This window comes from Capricornis sumatraensis, chromosome 3, assembly GCF_032405125.1.
Source record: "Capricornis sumatraensis isolate serow.1 chromosome 3, serow.2, whole genome shotgun sequence".
Taxonomy (NCBI): Eukaryota; Metazoa; Chordata; class Mammalia; order Artiodactyla; family Bovidae; genus Capricornis; species Capricornis sumatraensis.
The window spans coordinates 39,963,528-39,984,413 of NC_091071.1; the positions used below are offsets into that span (position 1 = coordinate 39,963,528).

The following is a 20,886-nucleotide window of genomic DNA, read 5'->3' on the forward strand; positions in this document are numbered from 1 at the left end:
ACGGGGGACAGTGAGTCAGCCTGCAGTCAGGCCTGGCTTTGCTGTTAGTCGTTCAGTCGTGCCCTGCTCTGTGTGACCCCGTGGACTGTAGCCCTCCAGGCTCCTCTGTCCGTGGGATTCTCCACGCAAGAATACTGGAGTGGGTTGCCATTTCGTCCTCCAGGGGATCATCCCCACCCAGGGATCGAACCTGGGTCTCCTGCATTGCAGGCAGATTCTTTTCTGTCTAAGTCACCGGAGAAAAAGCATCAAGGAGACCTTGCTTTCAAGGCCCACCAAGTCCACTGGCGGCTCTACCCTGCCCCACCCCACCTAGGCGACAGGGCCCAGTGGTGGCATTGCACACACCAGGTAAGCTTGTGCCCAGGTAAGCGGCCCCTAGGTTTCCTAGATCCCATCATCTACCCTCTACACTGCCCCTCACGCAGCCTCGTGGGAGGTGGGCGCTCAGGAGATGAAGATGCCCCTTCTCACTTTTGCCCCCAGAGGCCAATCCCAGCCACACCTGCCACACATCTCTGCTCCTCTCCCTTCTGATAAGGCACCTACTCCCACAGCTCAGAGAGGGAGTCAACATGGGGGCATTCATTCGTCAGAGAACAAGGAGAGGCCCAGGGTCCCAGGGTGGGGGGTAGGGGGGAGGACAGAGCCCTAGGGCACCAGGGCTGGAATGTGCCACCCACCCTCAGCCCTCAGCCCTCCTTAGGCTGCAGCTAGGAGGCGCCTGGACCCTCTCTAGGGTTTTCTGGTCAGCCTTGATTCAGTAGTATCTGGGAACTGAAGGGTTAAAGTTGGGGTCTACGGAGGGGCAGGGACTCGGCTTGGAAGGCCATTGTTGGGAGAGAGACCAGCACCCCCACTGTGAAGTTACCATCTCAATGACAATTTACCAAGTCCCCAGGAATCGCCACCTCCTGGGAGAGAGGTGGGAGGGGAACCTTCCCTGCTATACAGGGGGTGGGGGGCGGGGAGGTGGGGGGAGGAAACCAAGGAGTGAAAGAACCAAATCGAACCTTTGTTCTCTCCGGGAGGGCGGAGGGGCTGGAGGCTCAGGTGGGCCCAAGAGACCGGGGCTCAGATGGAGGCGAGGGGGGAGGGGTCAGCGCCAACCCTATAGTCCATCTCGATCCCTTTACAGGGGAACAGGACTAAAGAGGGGGAACTGACTAGAGCCACCAGGGGTCAGGAGGTGGCTATGGAGGCTGCACAACAACCCCAAAGGCTGCGTCACCCATTTCCTGAGGCCCCGATATACAGGCAGAAAGCCCCCGGCTGCTGAACCAAGAGGAGCAGAGGAAACTGACATCCCAGTAATCATTCTCCTGAGCTCACACCCCCATTTTATAGGCAGGGAAGGAAGCTCAGAGAGTGAAGGAACTTGGCCAAGAGAACATGTGGGAAAGAGGACAGGCCTGGTGAGACCCCAGACCGACTTCAAAGCCACCGGCTCCATGCCCAGCATCACTGAACTTCCCGATGGGGAGCTGGGCCTCCTGGTGCGCCTTTCCCTGAAGGCAGTGCCATCTGTCCACAGCCAGGCCGAGCCTCCCTAAACCCATCCCCCTGCATCTGACTATGTGGGAAAGCCACCCTCCACCTGGGTTCACTTTCACCATGTCCACGTTCCTACAGTGGGGCTTCCCAGGTGGCGCCAGTGGTAAAGAACTGCCTGACAATTCAGGAGACATAAAACACTCAGGTTCCATCTCTAGGCTGGGAATATCCCCTGGAGGAGGAAATGATAACCCACTCCAGTATTCTTGCCTGATGAATCTCATGGAGAGAGGAGCCTGGCGGGGCCCAGTTCGTGGGGTTGCAAAGAGGTGGACACAACTGAGTGACTTAATACACAAGCATGTGTCCCTGTTGCAGAAGAGGCTGTGTTGGCTTGCCACTCACAGATCAGTGGACTCTGGGTTAGACCTGGTGTCAACCCCACCCACGTCTCGCTGGGCAAATTCACAACTGCCTAATCTCGGTGTCACCTGGCTATAAACCAGAGGGAGAAGCCTGCCCTGCTGAACTCTAGGGCCACTGGCCCAGGCCCCCTGTGTCCTGCATATCTTAGGATTTATTGGAGGTATTGACTGTGTGTGTGTGTGTATGTGTGAGCATAATGATAGTTTCACTTGTAAACCTGTGCCGACTCCATTGACTGCGTAACAATTAACTTCATTATCAGTCATACTTGTCAGCTTTCCACCAGCAGCAGTTATCCATCTGAAGCTCTGAGAATGTTGTCTTCTTTAGGAGCCCACGTTGTCTTGTCCTTGTTTGCTGTCTGAGTCTTGGCTCAGAGGGCAGGAGGGCCATAGGACACAAAGAGGGTAGAGGAAGCAATGAGCTGGCAGCCATGGGGACTGGGCCGCCATTCAGCTCAGGGGAAAGTCAGTCTATTTTTCTCGTTCATCACCAAGGCTTCCCTTGTAACTCAGCTGGTAAAGAATCTGCCTGCAATGCGGGAGACCTGGGTTGGGAAGATTCCATGGAGAAGGGAAAGGCTACCCACTCCAGTATTCTGGCCTGGAGAATTCCCTCGCAAAGAGTTCACAAATTCAACTCACAAAGAGTCAGACACGACTGAGCGACTTTCACTCACTGACACTAGGTCCTTTGGGTCCTGCTCAGGGACTCCAAGGGCACCCAAGGCTCAGGTTTAGCAAAGGACAGAGCCTAAAACATGGTTTAGGGAAACCATGGCAGGTGGGTCAGCCCCACAGCGGGAGGACGCTGCCTGTACAGATGAGGGTGGTCCCCAAGCCCTGGGAGAGATTGAGGGCAGGAGGAGAAGGGGACAACAGAGGATGAGATGGTTGGATGGCATCACCAACTCAATGGACATGAGTTTGAGCATAGTCTGGGAGATGATGAAGGACACGGAAGCCCAGCATGCTGCAGTCCCCAGGGTCCCAGAGTCAGACACAACTTGTCAACTGAACAACAACCCAAGCTCAGGAATGTCTCAAGATCCTTAATTACTTAATCCTTAAACATTCTGGACTTAGGGTGGGCCTTGTATTCAATGACAAGTGTTATAAGAGAAAAAAGATGGGGGGAGATATGAGATATAGATACAAGGGAGAAGGTCACATCAAGATGGAGGCAGAGATTGGAGCAATGGAGTCACAAACCAAGGAACACCTGGAACTGCCAGAAGCGGCAAGGAAGAATCCTATCCTAGACCCTTGGCAGGACGTGTGGCCTGGGGACATCCTGATTTTGGACTTCTGGCTTCCAGAACCAGGAGAGAATAAACTCCTATTTTAAGTCACCCAGTTTGTGGTGGTTTGCTACAGCAGTCTCGGGAAACTCATTCACTTCCTTTCTTGCTCCTGGGTCCCAGGCTCTCAGAGGTCCCCTGAGGTCAAGTTGGCTTTCTGATACCACTCCTGATCTGCTGTAGAAGAGCCCACTGAGATAGGGCATCTGCCTGGTTACCTGAGCCCAAGCCACCTGAGTAACAAAGGGAACTTTATTCTGTGCTGTACACGCTGGGGAGAAGGGGGGCGGAAGGGGGTGGTAAGGATGGGGAGAGGACAGGGGCTTCCTCTCATGACTCACCCTGGGAGCTTTCCTATCCTGTTGGTGTGACTTCACAGCCCTTGCATGTGACACTCCTGTTCCAAGGCCCAGTATCGATTGTCCATCAGCACCACTGGTTTCCTGGTGCTCCCAGGCCCAAGGGACCCTAGGATCTATTTCAGCTGAAAGTTTGACTTCTTAAGACTTGGAAGGCATGTCTGAGTTTCCAAGAAGCCTTACAAACTTGAGCAGAGGACTTTAGTGATAGTATTCAAACCTTTTATTATACAAGAGAAAATGAGACATTTTGCATACACTAGTAAAAGTATTTCAGGTTCTTTGTTTTCATTTTCTCTAGCTGTGTGCTGTGGGCTCCTCAGCCCCACCCGCCCAGATCACCAGCCAGTTTATCAGTACAGGGAATTAGTTCCATTCTCAAATGACCAGGCCAGAGGCTTCTTGTAAGGCAGTAGGAAAAAATGGAAGAAATGGCTCCAATCTTCACATGAGTTTATTTTCAGGCCTGATCTTTCCTTCTCCAACCTAAGCTGCTCCGGACACGCTCTCCCTGCTCCCTAGGCCGTGCTCCGACCAACGCCTTCTGAACCTGCCCGAGGGGAAGGCAGCGAGGGGACAGTCCCTGGGTCCAAGCAGGGCTGCCTACTCACCCGCCCGCACTCCCTCCTGGGCGGGGAAGTCCGGGTCTTCAGCAGGGAGGCGACAGGAAGTAGGACGGCGGGGGCGGCGGCGGCAGTGGCGGGGGTAAGGCGGGCAGTGGCCAGGAGTCTCGAGGCACGGGGGGCGCCAGCAGGTTGAAGGACGAGGGCCGTGCAGGCAGCGGCGGCAGCGGCTGCGGGGGCGGCTCGGCGATGAGGGGCGGGCGGCCGCGCGCGCCCACAGGACCGGGAGTGGCGGCGGCCGCGGCCTCTGGCAGCGGCGGCAGTGGCAGGTGCGCGGGCAGGGGCGCGGGCGCGGGGAGCCGCGGCAGGTCCTGCAGGGCGAGCGCAGCGGCGGGTGGCGCGGGCACGCAGGCCTCAGGCGGCAGCTCCGGCAGCACCACGTGGGCGCCTGGGCCCCAGGGAGCCGGCGGCGCGGGCCTCAGCGGGAGCGCAGGCAGCGGCGGCAGCTCGGCCAGGGCGAGCACCGAGGGCGGCGGCGGCGGCGCGGGGCTCAAACCCGGCGGGAGTCCCGGCAACGGCGGGTGCGGCAGGGACGGCTCGGGCGGCGGGGTCAGGGACAGCGACACGCGGGTCCGGCCCAGCCGCGAGTGGACGCGGGCGCGGGCCAGCCGCGGATGCGAGCGGGAGCGGGGAAGCGGGGCAGCCAGCTTGGCCACAGCCGCGGCTCCAAGGCCCCTCGCGCGCAGCTCGCGGAGGCCTTGTCCCTCCAGCAGGTGGCCAAGCGTCTCTCTGAGAGGCCCAGCCAATCGGAGTCGTGCGCTGCCGCACTCCAGCCAATCAAAGGCCAGTGCGCCGGCGACCTACACATTTCTCCCGCCGGCAGTCAGGAGCTATCACTGACAGCCAATCAGAGACAGTAGCGCTCTCTGTCAAGTCCTTCTTCCTGCCCCTCCCTCAGCCCCAGCCAATCACAGTGCTTCGAGGTGCCACAGGCTCCATCCCCACTATCCTTGAGAACAGACACTGCGTGTTCAGTGGGCGCCCCCAACTGGCCTGAGCGTCCACTTAGCCTCTGCAGCCCCGCTTCGACGCCTCCACCCCGCTCTCCTCCCCCTATGACAGCCCTAGAAGAGAGCTTATGGATCGCCTCTTTTGGGGGGTTTGTCCTTAAGAGATGCTCTTTGTGAGTCAAGATCCTTGCAAATTTCCATCCAGTGGTCTGTGCGTGTACATGTGTGTGCTAGTCACTCAGTCGTGTCCGACTCTTTGCCACCCCATGGATTCTCCAGGCAAGAATATTGGAGTGAGTTCTCATTCTCTTCTCCAGGGGATCTTCCCGACCCAGGGGTCTAACCCGGGTCTGCTGCTACATTGCAGCAGATTCTTTACCGTTTGAGCCACCAGGGAAGCCCATGCTGCTGCTGCTGCTGCTGCTGCTGCTGCTAAGTCGCTTCAGTCGTGTCTGACTCTGTGTGACCCCACAGACGGCAGCCCACTAGGCTCCCCCGTCCCTGGGATTCTCCAGGCAAGAATACTGGAGTGGGTTGCCATTTCCTTCTCCAATTCATGAAAGTGAAAAGTGAAAGGGAAGTCGCTCAGTCGTGTCCGACTCCTAGCGACCCCATGGACTGCAGCCTACCAGGCTCCTCCGTCCGTGGGATTTTCCAGGCAAGAATACTGGAATGAGGTGCCATTGCCTTCTCCTAGGGAAGCCCATAGAAAAGATGAAAAGATACAAACTCAATAGCAAAGCTTGACATGTAGCATTTGCTGTAACGTTAAGAATGGTTATAAAAGACAAATGGGTGACAAAAGGAAAAATGGTCGATCTATTTAAAGTCGGAATATGAAGTTCAAGAGGCAGCCAGGAACCAGACTGGTGCTGGTGCTCAGTGTCTGACTCCTTGAAATCCGCAGGACTGTAGCCCATCAGGCTCCTCTGTCCATGGAATTTTCCAGGCAAGAATACTGGAATGGGCTGCTATTTCCATCTCCAGGTGATCTTCCCAATCGAGGGATCAAACCCACATCTCTTGTAACTCCTGCCTGGCAGGCCAATTCTTTACCACTGCACCACCTGGGAAGCCTGAAGTCAGAATATATAAATATTTATTAAAACAATATTAGGAAAAAAAAAACCCACAACAATCTTAGGGTCTTCCCTGGTGGTCCAGTGGTTATTTGCCTGTCGATGGAGGGGCCTCTGGTTCGCTCCCTCAGGACACAACTCCTGAAGCCCACATCCTAGAGCCAGTGCTTCACAGTGAGAGAAAGCTGCCTCAACGAGAAACCGCACACCACAGCCAGAGAGGAGCCCCTGCTTGCCGCAAGTAGAGAAAGCCCATTTGCAACAAAGATGACCCAGCACAGCCAAAAATAAACAAATAAAACAACAATAAATTATTAGAACATGTCTAGGTTGATTAGAAAGGATAGCACCCACTGGCCTCTCTGAGACGGTGCTTAGTGGCCCCTCTACCCAGATGTTGCTCTTAATCCTGTTCTCTAGTAGAGATGATGTGGTTTGTTCCACATCTCAGGGCGGAGAAACACAAGATGATTTGTTTTTCCCTAATTTTAATTTATTTTTTATACCACTTCAGACTGTTGCTTGATGTAAGGTGACCCCAAAGTGACTTTTTAAAAATATTTTTATTTCTTTTTTGTTGCACTGGGTCTTTGTGGCTGTACGCAGTCTTTCTCTCATTGCACTAGAGTTGGGCTATTCTTCCTTGCGGTGCACAGGTTTCGAGCAGGCTTCAGTAGTCGTGGCGCACGGGCTTTGTTGCTCTATGGTACGTGGAATATTCTTTGGCCAGGGATTGGACCCATACCCCCTGCACTGGTGGTGGATTCTTATCCACTAAACTACTAGGAAAGTCCACAGGATGATATTTTAAGAATCAATGTGTGCTTAGTTGCTCAGTCACGTTCAATTCTTGCAACCCCATAGACTGTAGCCTGCTAGGCTCCTCTGTCCATGGGATTCTCCAGGCAAAAATACTGGAGTGGGTTGCCATTTCCTCCTCCAGGGGCTCTTCTTGACCCAGGGATCGAACCCAGGTCTCCTGCATAGCAGTCAGACTCTTTACCAACTGAGCTTCTTTGAGGGGAAGCCCAAAGAATCAATACTTTTATGAAAAAGCAAAAGCCTATGATGATTCTCAAATAGAACAAATTAAATGAGGTAGGCTAAGAGATATCAGGCTGGAATTCCAGTAATGTTTACACAACCTCCTCAAGGTTGTGCACACTGCAGTCAGGTTTTGGTCTAGATCTGTTATCTTAAATCACACCATAGAAAAACAATCTGAGTTCCTCCCTGGGTGGCAAATCCCATCAACTCTATTCAGCTCAAATTCTTCAGTTAAGGTAAAACTTCACCAGATTGCAAGAGGTGTAGACTGGGGGAGGCATAGCTCAGAACAGAGACTCAAGGACACTGGTTCTGGGACCACCCAAGCCCCAGGTCAAAGTTCAGAAGAGCAGATCAATCCTCAATTGTGCAACCTCCATTCTGGACCCAGCCTAGGAGAATAAATTTGCTTCTACATTTCTGGGTGATTACATTTATAATCATGGGATGAGAAAAGGAAGCATTCAAGTAGCACTGATTATTGATACTGGATTAGTAACTAGCTTTTTAAAATGTTTGAAAGTGTTCAGTAATCTGAGATATTAAACATCTGACTGATTTCCAAGAACCCCTTAAGTGCTTCGGAAGAAAGTTGCTGGTTGGATTTGTACGCACACACACCCCAACCCTGTTAAGAGATCAAGTAGATTATGTGCATAATTATTTGAAGTGTCTAAGGGAATTGAGTATCAGGCTTGTAAAGCATGCTAAATATTTAGGGAGAAGCTGATCTGACAAATTTATAATCTAACTGAGTATTAATCTAAGAATGTGAAAGTGAGTTTTACATCCAAATTATAAAATGAATCAATACAATGATATCTGGAAGCAAGTATAAAGGCTTAAGGAAAATTAAATTTTTAGTGGATCATTTTAGTAAGATAATTATCAATTAAAACACAAGTAATGTACTGGAGTGGATTGCCATTTCCTTCTCCAAGGGATCTTCCTGACCCAGGGATCGAACCCGGGTCTCCCGCATTGTAGCCAGATGCTTAACCGTCTGAGCCACCCGGGAAGCCCTAATGTATAATGGGGGCTTCCCATGTGGCCCAGTGGGTAAAGAATCCACCTGCAATGCAGGAGATGCAGGTTTGATCCCTGGGTTGGGAAGATCCCCTGGAAGAGGGCATGAAAACCCACTCCAGTATTCTTGCCTAGAGAATCCCATGGACAGAGGAGCCTGGCCAGCTGCAGTTCATAGGATTGCAAAGAGTCAGACACGACTGACTCTACTGAGCATGAACACAGTGTGTAATGCACAAGTCCCCTAACCTGGACATGGCTCCATCTCTACATTGTAACCACATGTTGTCCCTGAGAGCAGGCCCGAGTTTGTTCTGTGCTCATGTGGCTCCTATCTGGAGCACAGCCCCTGGCACACAGCTGTATTGATGTTTGTTGAAGGAATGAATAAGGTGCTGGGTGGAGGCTGCAGGCCCAGGCGGTCCCCCAGCCCAGCTGGTGATCCCCCCACACAGCACACAGAGGCAAACAGGGAAGCACACTGCCTTTATTGAGACTTCCAGCCTGCAGGAGACCCCAGGCCAGAGGCCAAGCCGGAGGGTCTGGCTGGCCTTGCCTGAAGACCACGCTTGCAGGCAGAGGCGCTCAGGACAGGCAGTGGGTGTGCTCGGGTGCTCAGCATTTCCCAAGAAGTCAGCGGCCTGGGCAGAGACAGAGCAGGGCCCAGCTGAGCTCTGGCCCCTGCTCACCTCCTGGGGGACACGGGCTCTCTCTCTGATCTCTGGGGACAGCCACCCACCAGGCACCCACAGGTGGCCTGAGAGCCACTATCTGTTCCTCCCACAGGTCGGGGTTGCCTCCAGTGCAGCCTGGAGGGGTGATGACGGTGGCATGGGTGGCTGGGCACTGAGTTCCCTCTCACCTCCAAAGCCATTTCCCAGGGGGCCACTGCTGCCTCTTTTCACCTCAGGGCCTCCTAAGGCACAGAGACAAGCCAGGGCACCCAGGTCAGCAGAGGACTTCGGAGTCCTTCTGCCCACCCCTAGCTTTACCCAAGGCCCTGGAAAACCCCTACTCACCCAAAGGCCCAGGGCCCAGCTCTGGCCTCAGCTGCCCATAGGGCCCTGGGGAGAGATGGAGGTGAGGATACTGAGTCCCTCATGCCAACCTCTACGCCCTCTGCTGGGAGTGCCCCTCCCTCTCTGCAGGGCAGTCAGGTAGGCCCAGAGCCCAGTTCCCTGCAGCCACCCCGCAACAGCACTCTTCCACACACCCCATTACCTGGTTGGCTCCCGACTTCTGGGTATGTGCCTCCGACCCCATATCTAGGCTTCAAGGCAGCCCCCCAGGCCCGGAGGAAGGGCCAGGGAAAGGCCCTCGGGCCCGCAGCCTGACCTGAAGGAGGAGAGCTGCGTGGGACCCCTGCCCACTGGAGCTGGGTGTCCAGGATGCGCCAGTCCTTTCCGGTTCTCAAAGCCCCCTGCCCGCCTGGCCTGGTCCCCACCGCCCTTGCTAGGGCCCCCTCTGCCCTCTCAGTGTGTCTTTACCATTTCCTCCAGGGCCTGGAATGGCCACTTTGGGGGGCACGAGGGCGGCTTCCCCACACCCGTGAGAGAACCAGCCCTTTCCCCACCCCCTTGCACTCGGTCGCCTAGGTCAAACTCACCGTTCAGAAAGCCATTGGCCCCTGGGAACCCTGGAGGACGAAAGACAAGGTCAGAAACACCACGAGCACCCCGAGCCCAAAGCCCCCCACCCCACCCCCAGTCCCCCCAGGCACCTGGCTGTGGGTGGGCCTCAGGGAAGAACCCGGCTCCCAGACCACCATTGCCGTAGCCCAAACCTGCAGGAAAGCGGTGGGAGGGGGGCTGGATGGGGAGGGGCGGGGGCCGCAGGGGGTGGGGGCAGGGTGACCTGCTCTAGGAGAGACAGGGAGGGGCAGACAGACAAGCTGACTCTGAGGCAATCTAGAGAGGGCCTCCCACAATCCTGCCCCTGCAGGCAGCTAAGGGGGACAGCCCAGCTTCAGGAAGCCATGCCTCCCCCCACGCCGGGCACCTCCCTCCCCGCCTGCTCTGTCAGTCACTCTACTCTGACCTGAGACGGGACCCACCGCACAGCCTCTGGCCATCTGTGTGGCCCAGCGCTTAGTACGCGAGAGCCTGGCGAGTACGGACAGAGACAGACACACAGACAAGCCATGCTCGCCGTGAGGCGGTGTGACTCATGCCCAACATGGGGGCCCAGGGGGCTCACCGACTTTCTGGGGCCTGAGGCCACCACCAAAGCCTGGGGGAGAGGAGGCTGGGTCAGAGATAACCTCGGCTTCCTGGGCTGGTGGAGGCAGGGGAGGGGAAAGGGAGGGAGGGAAGGGGAAGCTCAGAAAGGCCTCCTCACCCAGTCCTGCTCCTGGTCTGTAGCCATTCGGGGGCTGGTACCCTGTGAGGGGAATGGAGGTGAGTGGGGAGGACCCCAGCTTGCCCTCCTCCTTGGGGCCCGCGTGTGGACCTTGGAGACTCTGAGGCAGAAGGGACTCTCCTCATCCCCAGGGAATGGAAATCAGAAGACATGAAGTAAGAAAGCAGCACGAGGGACCAAGGGTAGACTCAGAGAGGGACTTCCCAGCCTTAGATGCCTGAACACCTGAGGTGGCCAGGGAACAAGGGAGATGGAATGGCATAATCTGGCACAGAGAGGGAGCAGAGAGACACACACCTGCTTCCTGAGGTTTCGGGCCCCACTGGAGGGCTGGAGTAGGCACTAGAAGGAAGGCCAGGGGACAGGAGTGAGCCCATGGCGAGGCGGGTGGGGAATGCCCCAGGAAGCCATGGGGGAAGGGCTGGGGCCTGGGGGTGCTGTCATACTGGCAGTCACATGGGCTCTCAAGGCCAGGGTTCAGGCTCTTCTTCACTGACTTGCTGGAGATCAGGCCTGGGGGCTTCTGAGTGGCCCAGCCAACCCCAGCCCCTCCTGGGACTAATTACTCACCATAGCCCCTCAGGCCCCCCAGTCAGCAATGACCTGGGAACTTGCCATCCTGCCCTGGGAGAGGTGGTTGGGATTTCAGGCCCCAGCCACCCCCTTTATCAGAAGGGATCCCTGGAGTGGGAGGCTTGGCAAGAACCCCACCATTGCAGGGACCTTGATGGGGAAGAAGGGAGAGGGCAGTGACCCCAGGCTGGCGCCGGCTCCAGGCTTGCCCTCCTGGCCTCCACCTGGTCAAGCCATGGCCTGCAGTGGCTTTTAGGGCAGAAAAGGTGCTGCCAGGGGGACAGTAGCCACGTCAGAAAAAGCCCATCTCCCACGGGTCACAGTCTGCTCTGGGGACGAGAGGACTCAGCCGCCTGCTGTGGTCCCTACCGCTGCCCACTCCACCCCAGCATCCAGCGACATCCCCCCACTTCCCTCTGTCCCACCCCTGCCTCACCTGCCTGGGCCCCCAGCCCACTGCCGTTGCCATATCCTGGAGAGGAGAAAGGGATGTGAAGGGCACTGGACGAGGGTGGGGGGGCGGGGTCTGAAAGGAGAGGCAGGAGGAGGTGCAGGACAGGGAGGGAAGGCTCACCTGGCTTCTGAGGTTTCAGACCTGCTCCAAGGCCTGCAAGGGAGACGGAGGGCACCTCAGGCCCAACCAGCCCTCCCAGCGGAAGGAGCGCTTCCCCTCACCCCAGGCTCCCAGCCGACTCACCTGGGAGGAGCTGCAGCCGGTTCCCCAGTGGCGGCATGTATCCTGGGAGGAAGCGTGGGCATGAGGGCAGGGGCCCGGGAGACTTCAGAGGGGGCAGAGGAGAGATGGATGGACTCACCTGGCTTCAGAGGGCTCGCGCTCCCTCCCAGGTCTGGGGGGAGACCAGCAGAGGCTGAGTGACCGTGGACCCCACCCCACCCCACCTCTTCCCCAGGACCCAGCTCTTCACCCAGTGGGGTCCCCTCCCCACCCCCCAGAACTCCAGGCCTGCCCCTGCCCCGTACCTGGCTGGGCCCCTTGGCCTGGGAAGGCTCCAGCTCCCAGTCCATTCCTGTAAACTGGAGAGACAGAGGCAGGGGTTACGACGAAGACCAAGGGTGGCAGGAGATGGTTTCTGGGGGTAGAGAGAAGGCGGGGGTCCAATCCTGACAGCAAGTCCAGGCTGCACCAGGGGACCCTGCAGTGTGACTCGAGTCTGCCGGGGTCGACCTGGAGATGACAGCGTCACGGGCTCAGTCCCACAAGACGGCTCCCCCCACCCCGCCCCACATTTCTCCCACCAGTTTCCTGTCCAAGTTGTCACCTGTGCTTCTGACCAGCCGGCCGTAGATCAGAGATTCCCACGACCCCATGCTTGGGGAGGGGTTTGATTAATTTGTTAGAGCAGCTCACAGAACTCAGGGAAACATTTTACTTACCAGATAATCGATTTACTAGAAAAGCAGGGACTAGACATGTAGGCAGGCACTTAACTGCTCCCGTCCCTTCTGCGCACGCCACTCCCAACGCCTCCATGGGGTCATCTGCCCAGTGTTGTTATTTGCTCAGTCATAGCCAACTCTTTGCGACCCCATGGACTGTAGCCACCAGGCTCCTCTGTCCAAGGGATTTCCCAGGCAAGAATATCAGAGTGGGTTGCCATTTCCTTCTCTAGGAAATATTCTCCACCCAGGGCTCAAACCCATGTCTCCTGTGTCTCCTGCATTGGCAGGTGGGTTCTTTACCACTGCACCACCTGGGAAGCCCTATTTCCTCTTACAAATCACAGTATCACAGGGTAGGTAGAGAGAAAAGGAGGGTTTACCTGGCTTCTGAGGCTTCATGGCCTCAGCAACTCCTGGAGAAGAAGGAGGTGGGAGCAGGTGAGGAACCATGACCTGCTCTGAGCCTCTCCCCCGCCATCTGCCCCCAGCACCCACTCTTGTACCTGGGCCATAGCCAACGGGAGCTGCAGGCCCTGTGGGGACCAGGGGGAGAGGCTGAGGTACACAGGAGGCCGGAAGCTGGGCCCCCCCCTTCCTCCCAGTGCAGGGATCAGAGAACTTGAAGCCTCCTCTGCTACATGGCCACCCTCTCCAAGGAGCCCAGGAGGGGTGTCTCAGAGCAGGGTCTAGGGCCTTGCCCCCTCCTCTCTCCTTCTCGCCCAGCCTCCAGCTTCTTCCAGCTCCTCAGTTCTGAGCTGGGGGGCTGGTGGGGACCCCATCACCTGTCCTGACCCTCAGAGGCCTGGAGGGAGGCAGGAGAGGATGCCCAGGCCGACCTCCACCCCAGAGCCCCCGAGTCTCACCCGGCTGGACGCCCAATCCGTTGCCGTTCCCAAATCCTGGGGGGAGGGGGGAGATGGAGGTGGGCATGTGAAAGGAGGCAGGGAAGCTCAGGGTTTTGGGTAGACAGGGAGAGGCGGCTAAGGCAGGCTCACCTGGCTTTTGGGGCTTCGTGCCGGCCGCCAGGCCTGGTGAGGAACACACAGTGAGTGCGGGCCCCCAGGCCCCCACTGCCTCCCTGGGCAGGCCCCCCCTACCTGCTCCATAGCCGTTTTCAGCCGCAGGGCCTGTGCAGGGCGGAGGGCAGTGATAAGACTAGTCTTGAGGCTGGGGCCAGCATGGGGGCCCCTTGGTATTGCTCCCTCCTCTCCCCAGGGTCCTTGGAGCCCCTGGACACCCTCCACTTGTGAACAGGGGGAGAAGGCTGGAGGGACCTCTCCTCTGACCCCCGGGGTTTCCCACGCCCTTTAGGCCTGGGGAGGCAGGAGGGCTGACATGGGCTCCTCTAGGCCTCCCTGGACCCCCAGGCCCCAACATTCAGTTTCCCGTGGCCCCCACCTCTCGTGTCCCTCCTCACCCCCATCCCCTGAGGCCCCGGGCCCAGCTGCCCTCACCTGGCCTGGCTCCCAGTCCGTTTCCATTACCATATCCTGGGGAGGAAAGTGAAAGCGGGCGGGCAGTGTTTGAAGGTGAACCCCTTCAAAGCAGGAGAGAGACAGGCGGGGGGGCGCCAGGGGGTCTCCCCTTCACCCGGCTTCCCTCTACTCAGAGCCCGCCCTCCGGGTCCCCTGCCCCGGGGAGGCCCACGCCCAGCCCATGCCCAGATCTTAGAGTGAGGAGGCAGGGGGTGGGGGGCTCTGATTCCGGGGGTCCATGGAGAGAGATGAGGCCAGGGTAGGACTCCCCTGGCTTCTGGGGTTTCATGCTCCCCACGAAGCCTGAAGGAGACATGGGATTGGGTAAGGGGCCCAGAGCCCCCATCCTGGGCACCCGAGGGCCCCTTTGCTCCTACCTGCTCCGTATCCCTGTGGTGTTGCTGGGCCTGTGGGGAGAGGAAGGGTGAGCTGGGCAGATTTTGGGTCCAGCTGAGGCAGAAGTCAAGCCAGAAGGCTGGAATCCTGGGGGTTTCCTCCCAGCACCCCTCAATCACTCCCCAGCCCTCATGAGGCCTGGAAAGGAGGCAGGAAAGGACACGGGCATGTGGAAGTCTCCAGACCCCACCACCCTCACCTGGCTGAGCTCCCAGTCCATTCCCGTCCCCAAATCCTGAGGGGACAGATGGAGGTGGAGGTGAGGGGGGAAGGGGCCGCAAACTCTGGTGGGGGACAGAGACACAGCCGGGGCTGAGGCTCACCTGGCTTCTGAGTTTTCACACTCCCTCCAAAGCCTGGAGGAAAATGGGGAGCAGATGACGGACCACCCCAGAGCTCCAGCACCCCGACACCGGCTTCTCCCAACCCTCCGGTACCTGCTCCGTAGCCATTCTGAGCCGGGGGACCTATGGGGGAGGGAGGGGTGAGAAAGGAGTTTGGGGCCCTGGCTAAGATGGGGGGAAAGTATCAGTCGCTCAGTCGTGTTGGACTCTTTAGGCCCCGTGGACTGTAGCCCACCAGGCTCCTCTGTCCATGGGGTTCTCCAGGCGAGAGTCCTGGAGTGGGTTGCCATTCCCTTCTCCAGGGGATCTTCCCAACCCAGGAATTGAACAAGGTCTCATGCATTGCAGGCGGATTCTTTATCATCTGAACCACCAGGCAAGCCCCAGTGGCCCCCTCAAGAGCCCAGGCAAAACCAGGGTCCCAGAGGCTCTCCCCCAGCCCCTCTCATTCCCTCATCAATCCTGCCCCTCAAAGGCCTTGGGGGGTATGGGAGAGGAGGCCCAGATGTGGACCCCCATCCCACCCCAGCTAGGCGGGTCCTAGTCCTGGAGTCCAGCCTCCCTGTGGAGCCTGAAGGCCATCCTGCCTGCCTGGGGTCCCCCCACTCCCACCCACCAGGCAGGAAGGGGCCCTGACACCCCCTCATCAACCACACACTCTGCTCTCAGCACAGGCTCTTGCCGCCATGGCCCGCGGCCACTTCCAGAGCCTGTTCCCTCTCTGGTCCTCTCTCTGGGATGCCCCAGCTCCAGATTCCTCAGTGGGGCACGGTCTGCCTCTGGCCCCTCCTCCCAAGAATGTGCCCCCCACCACCTGGCTGGCAAATGAGTATTTGCTGTGGGACCCCAGACGGGACAGCGGGTCTCACCTGGCTTCTGAGGTTTCAGCCCTCCTGCTCTAAGGCCTGGGGATGAGGAGACTGTCCAGTGAGTCCACCCGGATCCTGTCTTCCCTCAGAGCCGGGGCAGCCCCCTCCCCTTCATCCGCCACCCTCTGGGTGAGCCCTGCGGCCCTAGAGCTCCGGGCCTCACCTGGCTGGGCTCCATTCCTGGTCCCGAATCCTGGGGAAACAGCGAGAGGCCCGAGACTGAAGTGGGGACGGACAGACAGACAGTCCGACCGAGAGCCCAACAGGGCAGAGCAGGACTCACCTGGCTTTTGGGGTTTCCCGATCCCTCCAAAGCCTGAGGAGAAACCGGCGGGTGAGGGACCCTGGAGTGCCCCCTCCGGGCCTCCCTCCTCAACCTCCCCTGGTCCCCTCTCTACCTGGTCCAAAGCCATCTGGAGCTGCGAGACCTGGGTGGGGAGGGAACATAGGAAATCCAGACAATGCTGACATGGGGGTGAGCCCCAGCCTCCCGCTGCGCCTCGCCTGGACCCCTGCCCTCCCCCCAATTCTTCTATCCAGCCTGGGTAGGTTCACAAAAGGGGTGGGGAGGTCACCTTGGGGACCTGTGCCAGGAAAAGGGCTGGGGAGACAGTGGCAGCTGAGACAGGAACCCCAGATCCAGCCTTCCTCCTCATTCTGGCCCCGAAGACTCCTGGGGTCTTATCCACACTGATCCCACTCTGATTGCTGCGCCCTCACCCCCACCCCCCTGCAATGCCAGCAGCCTCCTCCCCAAGTTCTCCTACTCCAGGTAGACCAGCTCTTTCACTCCCAACTTAAAACCACAAAGGTGAGTCCCCCAGCTAGGTTCAGGTCCCCCCTGGCCTCCAGCCCTCTGGCTTTCCACCCTTGGTGGGTTCTCCCCCAAGTCCTGACCTCAGTCCGCACGGGCACCCAGGGGTCCTGGCTTGGGCACTCAGCCCAGCGGGCCTGCAGCCCCAAGGGTGACCCGTGGTGGGGTCTGCAGTGTGCAGTCAAGGCCGGGCTCAGATGGGCACTCAGGAAAGGTGGTGGAAGGAGTGAACCCCTAAGGGGCCCCTGTTAGGAGTCCAGAGTGGGGCACGGCGGTGACCCCTCCCTCCTCCAGCAGCCTGGGCCCTAGCCTCCCCCCCTGGGTGGGCCCCCAGGCCTCGCCAATACTCTCTGTGAGCCGTGGATGGGGCACCGGGGAGGACTTGGGGTGGGGACAAGGGCAGGGAGGGGCAGGGGCCAGTCTCTATCTCACCTGGTTTCTGAGGTGTCAACGCCCCCTCGCAAGCCTCGTGCCTGCGGACCCCTCCCAGCCTCTACTCCCCCATAAACCAGTTTTCTGCCCTCCTCAGCCTCTCCCCTCTCTCCTCCCCAGCACCCCAGTTTGGCCCGCAGCCCTCACCTGGCTGGGCTCCAGCTCCGGGGAAGGCCCCAGCTCCCAGCCCATCCCCAGCACTGAGTCCTGGGGAGACGGAGCAGGAGGGAGTAAGGGGGAGGGTCAACAGGGGGAGAGGGCAGGGAGCTAGGGACAGGGTGGGGCTCACCTGGCTTCTGAGGTTTCACGGCCCCTCCAATTCCTGAGAAAGAGACCGAGATGCGGTGGAGCTCCAGTGAACCCCGAGCCCAAGCCTGCTCGCTAGCTCCCCGCCCCCCATCATCCCCAACCCTGTCCCTGACGACTCTGAGCCATGGGGCCTGTGGGGAGAGGGAGGTGGGGTCTGGGCTGCCGGGGGTGTCCTCACCCCATGAGCGGGGCACCCCCACCACAGTTCTCAGAGAGTTATGCCCAGAGAGGGACTGGGGAGCCTGAACCCTCCCCAGGACCCCAGCCCCAGCCAGGGGAGTGGCAGCAGCGGCTGGATGAAGAGAGCACAGGCCTCTCCCAGACCTCACCCCAGCCCCAGGGGAGAGACAGAGAGGCCGGCGCTGACCCAGCCGGCCCCTCTCCTGAGAGCGGGCTGAGTCCCTGAGAAGCCCCTTGCCTGCTCCTCCCTGCAGCCCTGCCCCCCTGCACTCACCTGCTCCCGGAAAAGCCCCAGCGCCGATACCATTTCGAGCCCCGAATCCTGCGGACAGGAGATGAGGCCGTTAGTCACGGCTGGGCAGGTCGGGGCGCACAGACGGGCCGGGATGGGTGGCGGTAGCGCCGAGATGGGTGCGGGGCTCACTGGGCCGCGGAGGCTCCACACCCTGCACCCCCAGGCTGCATCTTCGTCCCCCTGCACGACAGCACTCTCTCCCCGACGGGTTCCTCGATTCCAGCTCCGCGCACTCCCTCCCCCATCCCTGGACCCCAAGTTGGTGCCCCAGGCGCCCTTACCTGGCTGGGCTCCCAGCCCCGGGAAGGCACCAGCTCCCAGCGTGTTTCCGTACCCTGGAGACAGAGAGGAAGGGTGGAGGGGGCAGGGGCCGGGGCCGGGGCCGGGGTCGGGGCGGGAAGATGGAGAGGCGATCTGAGGGCCATCTCACGGTCAGGGAGTGGGGCTCACCTGGCTGCTGGAGTTTCGCGCCCCCTCCAAAGCCTGGGGAGTGAGGTAGTGGTTGAGGGGACCCAGGGACCCAGCCTCTTCCTGGGACTCCATGAAGGAGAGGTAAGGGGGGCATTTGGGGTCCCAGCTGAAGGGGGGGCGATTCCATGTTCTCTGTTCCCCAAACTAGACCACAGGATCCTTTATGGACCAGCTCTGCCCTGAGGGAGCCGGGGAGAAGCCCCTCCCGGGGGTGACCCGCTGTGCCCTTCACACCCCTCTCTGCTACCCATACCTGCCCTTCCCCCGCCTCACCTGGCTGGGCAGCAGCGCCTGGGAGGGTCTCGACTCCCAGCCCATTCCCGTTCCTAAACCCTGGAGAGACACCTGGGGAGACAGGGCAGGCGGGGTCAGGGAGAGTGAGGGTAAGGGGCACAGAGCCGGAGGGACAGGTAGGGTGAGGCTCACCCGGCTTCTGGGGCTTCGCGCCCCCTCCAATGCCTGAGAAGGAGACAGGGGTCAAGGGAGGGTCTCGGGACATCCCGTGTCCAGGCTGCCCTGAGACTCCTGGCCCCATCTCTACCTGCTCCGTAGCCATTCTGAGCTGGAGGGCCTGTCGGGAGAGTAAACCATGAACTGGGTAGGTTCAGGGAGAGGAAGCCACGAATTGGCTAGGTTTAGGGTGGGGGGCGCAGCGCCTTGGACCCCACCAGAAACAGCAAACCTGACAGACAGCTCCCTATCTGGCCCCCACCCCCAGAATCATCCATCCTGCCCTCCCTTCTGAGGCCTGGGAGCCCAGTCCCCCTCCCCGCCCTCCACTCACCTGGCTGGGCTCCCAGCCCACGCCCATTCCCGAACCCTGGGGGAAGAGAGCGAGGTGAGGGGTGTGAGAGAAAGATGGGGAGGCAGAGAGAGAGCTGGGGCCTGGCCGGGCCCACTTGGCTTCTGCGGTGTAACACTCATTCGGAAGCCAGGGGGAGACCCGGTGAGAGACCCCGGACACCCACCCCTCAGCCATTCCGAGCCTGATGACTCAGCTCCAGTCATCCCTTCCAAGAAAAGGGGAAGGCGTGAGGGTGTGGGCTGGGGGGCTGCCGGGAGCCCAGGCCCCTTCCTCCCTTCCTCTGCTCAGAGCTGCCTCGCTCTGAGCCCGCTCAGCGCCCCTGGAGCTGGCTTCTGCGGCAATCAGGGAACAAGCAGGAAGAGGAAAGAGCTGTACCCCCAGGCGGGTACTGGGTGACGTGACACCAGGATGGCCTTGGTGGACTCCTGAGGGACTCCTGGGGGGCGCGGGGCAGGAGGTGGTGAGAAGGAGGAAAGGACAAGGAAGACACTGCAGGAAGGGTGGCAGGTGGGTTTCTGGGGGGAGCAGCAGCACGGGGGTCCCCGAGTGTTTCTGAGATGGCTGCCTCCCCCGGACCCAAATCCCGTTTCCCATGCCTCACCTGCTCCTAGACCACTAGGGGGACCGTAGCCTATGGGGGAAACGGGAAGGTGAGCGGGGGTGGGGCAGGAGGGGCCAGGAGCTAGGGTACCCACTGGGAGGACAGAGGGACCCCCCCCACCCGCCCCTCCACCAGCTGTACCTGATCGATAGCCATTGGAGCCTCCTAAGCCTGCGGGGTCGGGAAGAGGGGGTACTTAGGGGGCAGCAAGGAGCTGAGTCTGCATGCTCCCTGCAAAGCAAGAGGGTGCGCCCTCCACCCACCCCACCCCCTGGGCCTCAGGCTCCCCAGGGGTCACCGCAGGGTGAGCAGACTGGCGGCAGGGGGAGCGGAAGGGTCCCCGGCAAGGAGGGAGGGGTCTGGGCCAGACCCCTGGGGGTGGATCCCCAGGATCCGCTTCCAGGGGTGGCTGCACCCCTCGCCTCTGTCCTTACTTGAGCAGCCGCTGGAATCCCATCCTCCTTGTCCCCCCAGTCCCCCAGTCTGGCTCTCCTGCAGTTCAGCTGTGTCAGCTCTCAGGAGGGAGCCCTCTCCCAGCTGTAGGAGCCCCCAGGTCCCCGCCCAGCTCACCCGTCTCCTCCCTCCCCTTCCCACCTCCAGGCCTTCGCCTCACCTCACTGCTGGTGGCAGGCAAGGTCCTTTCCCTTTCCCCGTTGCAACCTGCCCCTCCCAGGCCCTTCCTCCTCTGGCTTCTTTTCCTCACGCTGAGTTGAGGTTCTGCCCCCTCTCAATCCCCCTCCAAGGGTGCAGAGTGTCTGTGTTCCTCACACTTGAGCTGACATGAACAAGGCCACAGGCCTCGTGTTCTCCGGGGCCCCCAGATCTGGATCCCAGAGAGCCCCCAGACCCCTGAGAGAGAAAGACCAGACCCTCTTCCTTGAGCCCAGAGCCTGGAGGGTCCACTTACCTTTTCCCAGGCCCAGAGATGATGGAGGGAGCCCTAGGGGAGCAAGCCGGGTGCCAACTCAGGGCAGGGACCCCGGGGACAGAGAAGGGGCCGGTCCCAGGCATCCATCCCCCAGCCTCCCCAAACCCTGCCCTGTCCCAGACTTCACAGGCCCTCACCTCCCTCTCTGGGGCCCAGTGCTCCCCCGACACCCCCAGACTGGCCAGCAGCCCCACCGCTGGTGCTCACCGCCTTGCAGGCTTTCAGAGGTCAGGCCGAGCAGGAGAAGGGCTGTGGGGAAGGCCCAAGCACTCATGATGCCGGCAGAGTGGGAGGGTACCACCCTGTGGGCCTTTAAACACCCCTGCTGGGT

General features: G+C 59.7%; 1 protein-coding gene across 1 annotated transcript; it reads right to left on the reverse strand.

Moving 5' to 3' along the window:
- Window positions 1–4,228: 4,228 nt before the first annotated feature.
- GREP1 (glycine rich extracellular protein 1) lies at window positions 4,229–20,829 on the reverse strand. The gene is made up of 36 exons (XM_068968410.1): window positions 20,763–20,829; window positions 20,535–20,567; window positions 19,769–19,798; window positions 19,628–19,657; window positions 19,006–19,041; window positions 18,648–18,680; window positions 18,495–18,566; window positions 18,032–18,085; window positions 17,730–17,777; window positions 17,256–17,288; window positions 17,114–17,173; window positions 16,004–16,036; window positions 15,884–15,913; window positions 14,945–14,974; window positions 14,831–14,863; window positions 14,707–14,742; window positions 14,489–14,518; window positions 13,734–13,763; window positions 13,632–13,664; window positions 13,500–13,535; window positions 13,140–13,169; window positions 13,017–13,049; window positions 12,217–12,270; window positions 12,051–12,083; window positions 11,933–11,974; window positions 11,810–11,842; window positions 11,672–11,707; window positions 11,266–11,385; window positions 10,642–10,683; window positions 10,501–10,533; window positions 10,025–10,087; window positions 9,911–9,940; window positions 9,526–9,639; window positions 9,167–9,220; window positions 9,055–9,113; window positions 4,229–5,002 (listed from the first exon to the last, which is right to left on the reverse strand). Exons 1-36 carry the CDS (start codon window positions 20,827–20,829, stop codon window positions 4,229–4,231), a joined length of 2,337 nt encoding a protein of 778 aa, XP_068824511.1.
- Between the last annotated feature and the right edge of the window lie 57 nt (window positions 20,830–20,886).

Coding starts and splice junctions, on each gene's coding strand:
- GREP1 (XM_068968410.1), bottom strand. CDS start 20,829: ATGAGTGCTTGGGCCTTCCCCACAGCCCTTCTCCTGCTCGGCCTGACC. Junction 10,534..10,641: donor CAGACCAGGAGCAGGACTGG/GTGAGGAGGCCT, acceptor CCTCTCCCCCAG/GCTTTGGTGGTGGCCTCAGG. Junction 5,003..9,054: donor TAGTGGCTCTCAGGCCACCT/GTGGGTGCCTGG, acceptor AGAAATGTGTAG/GTCGCCGGCGCACTGGCCTT.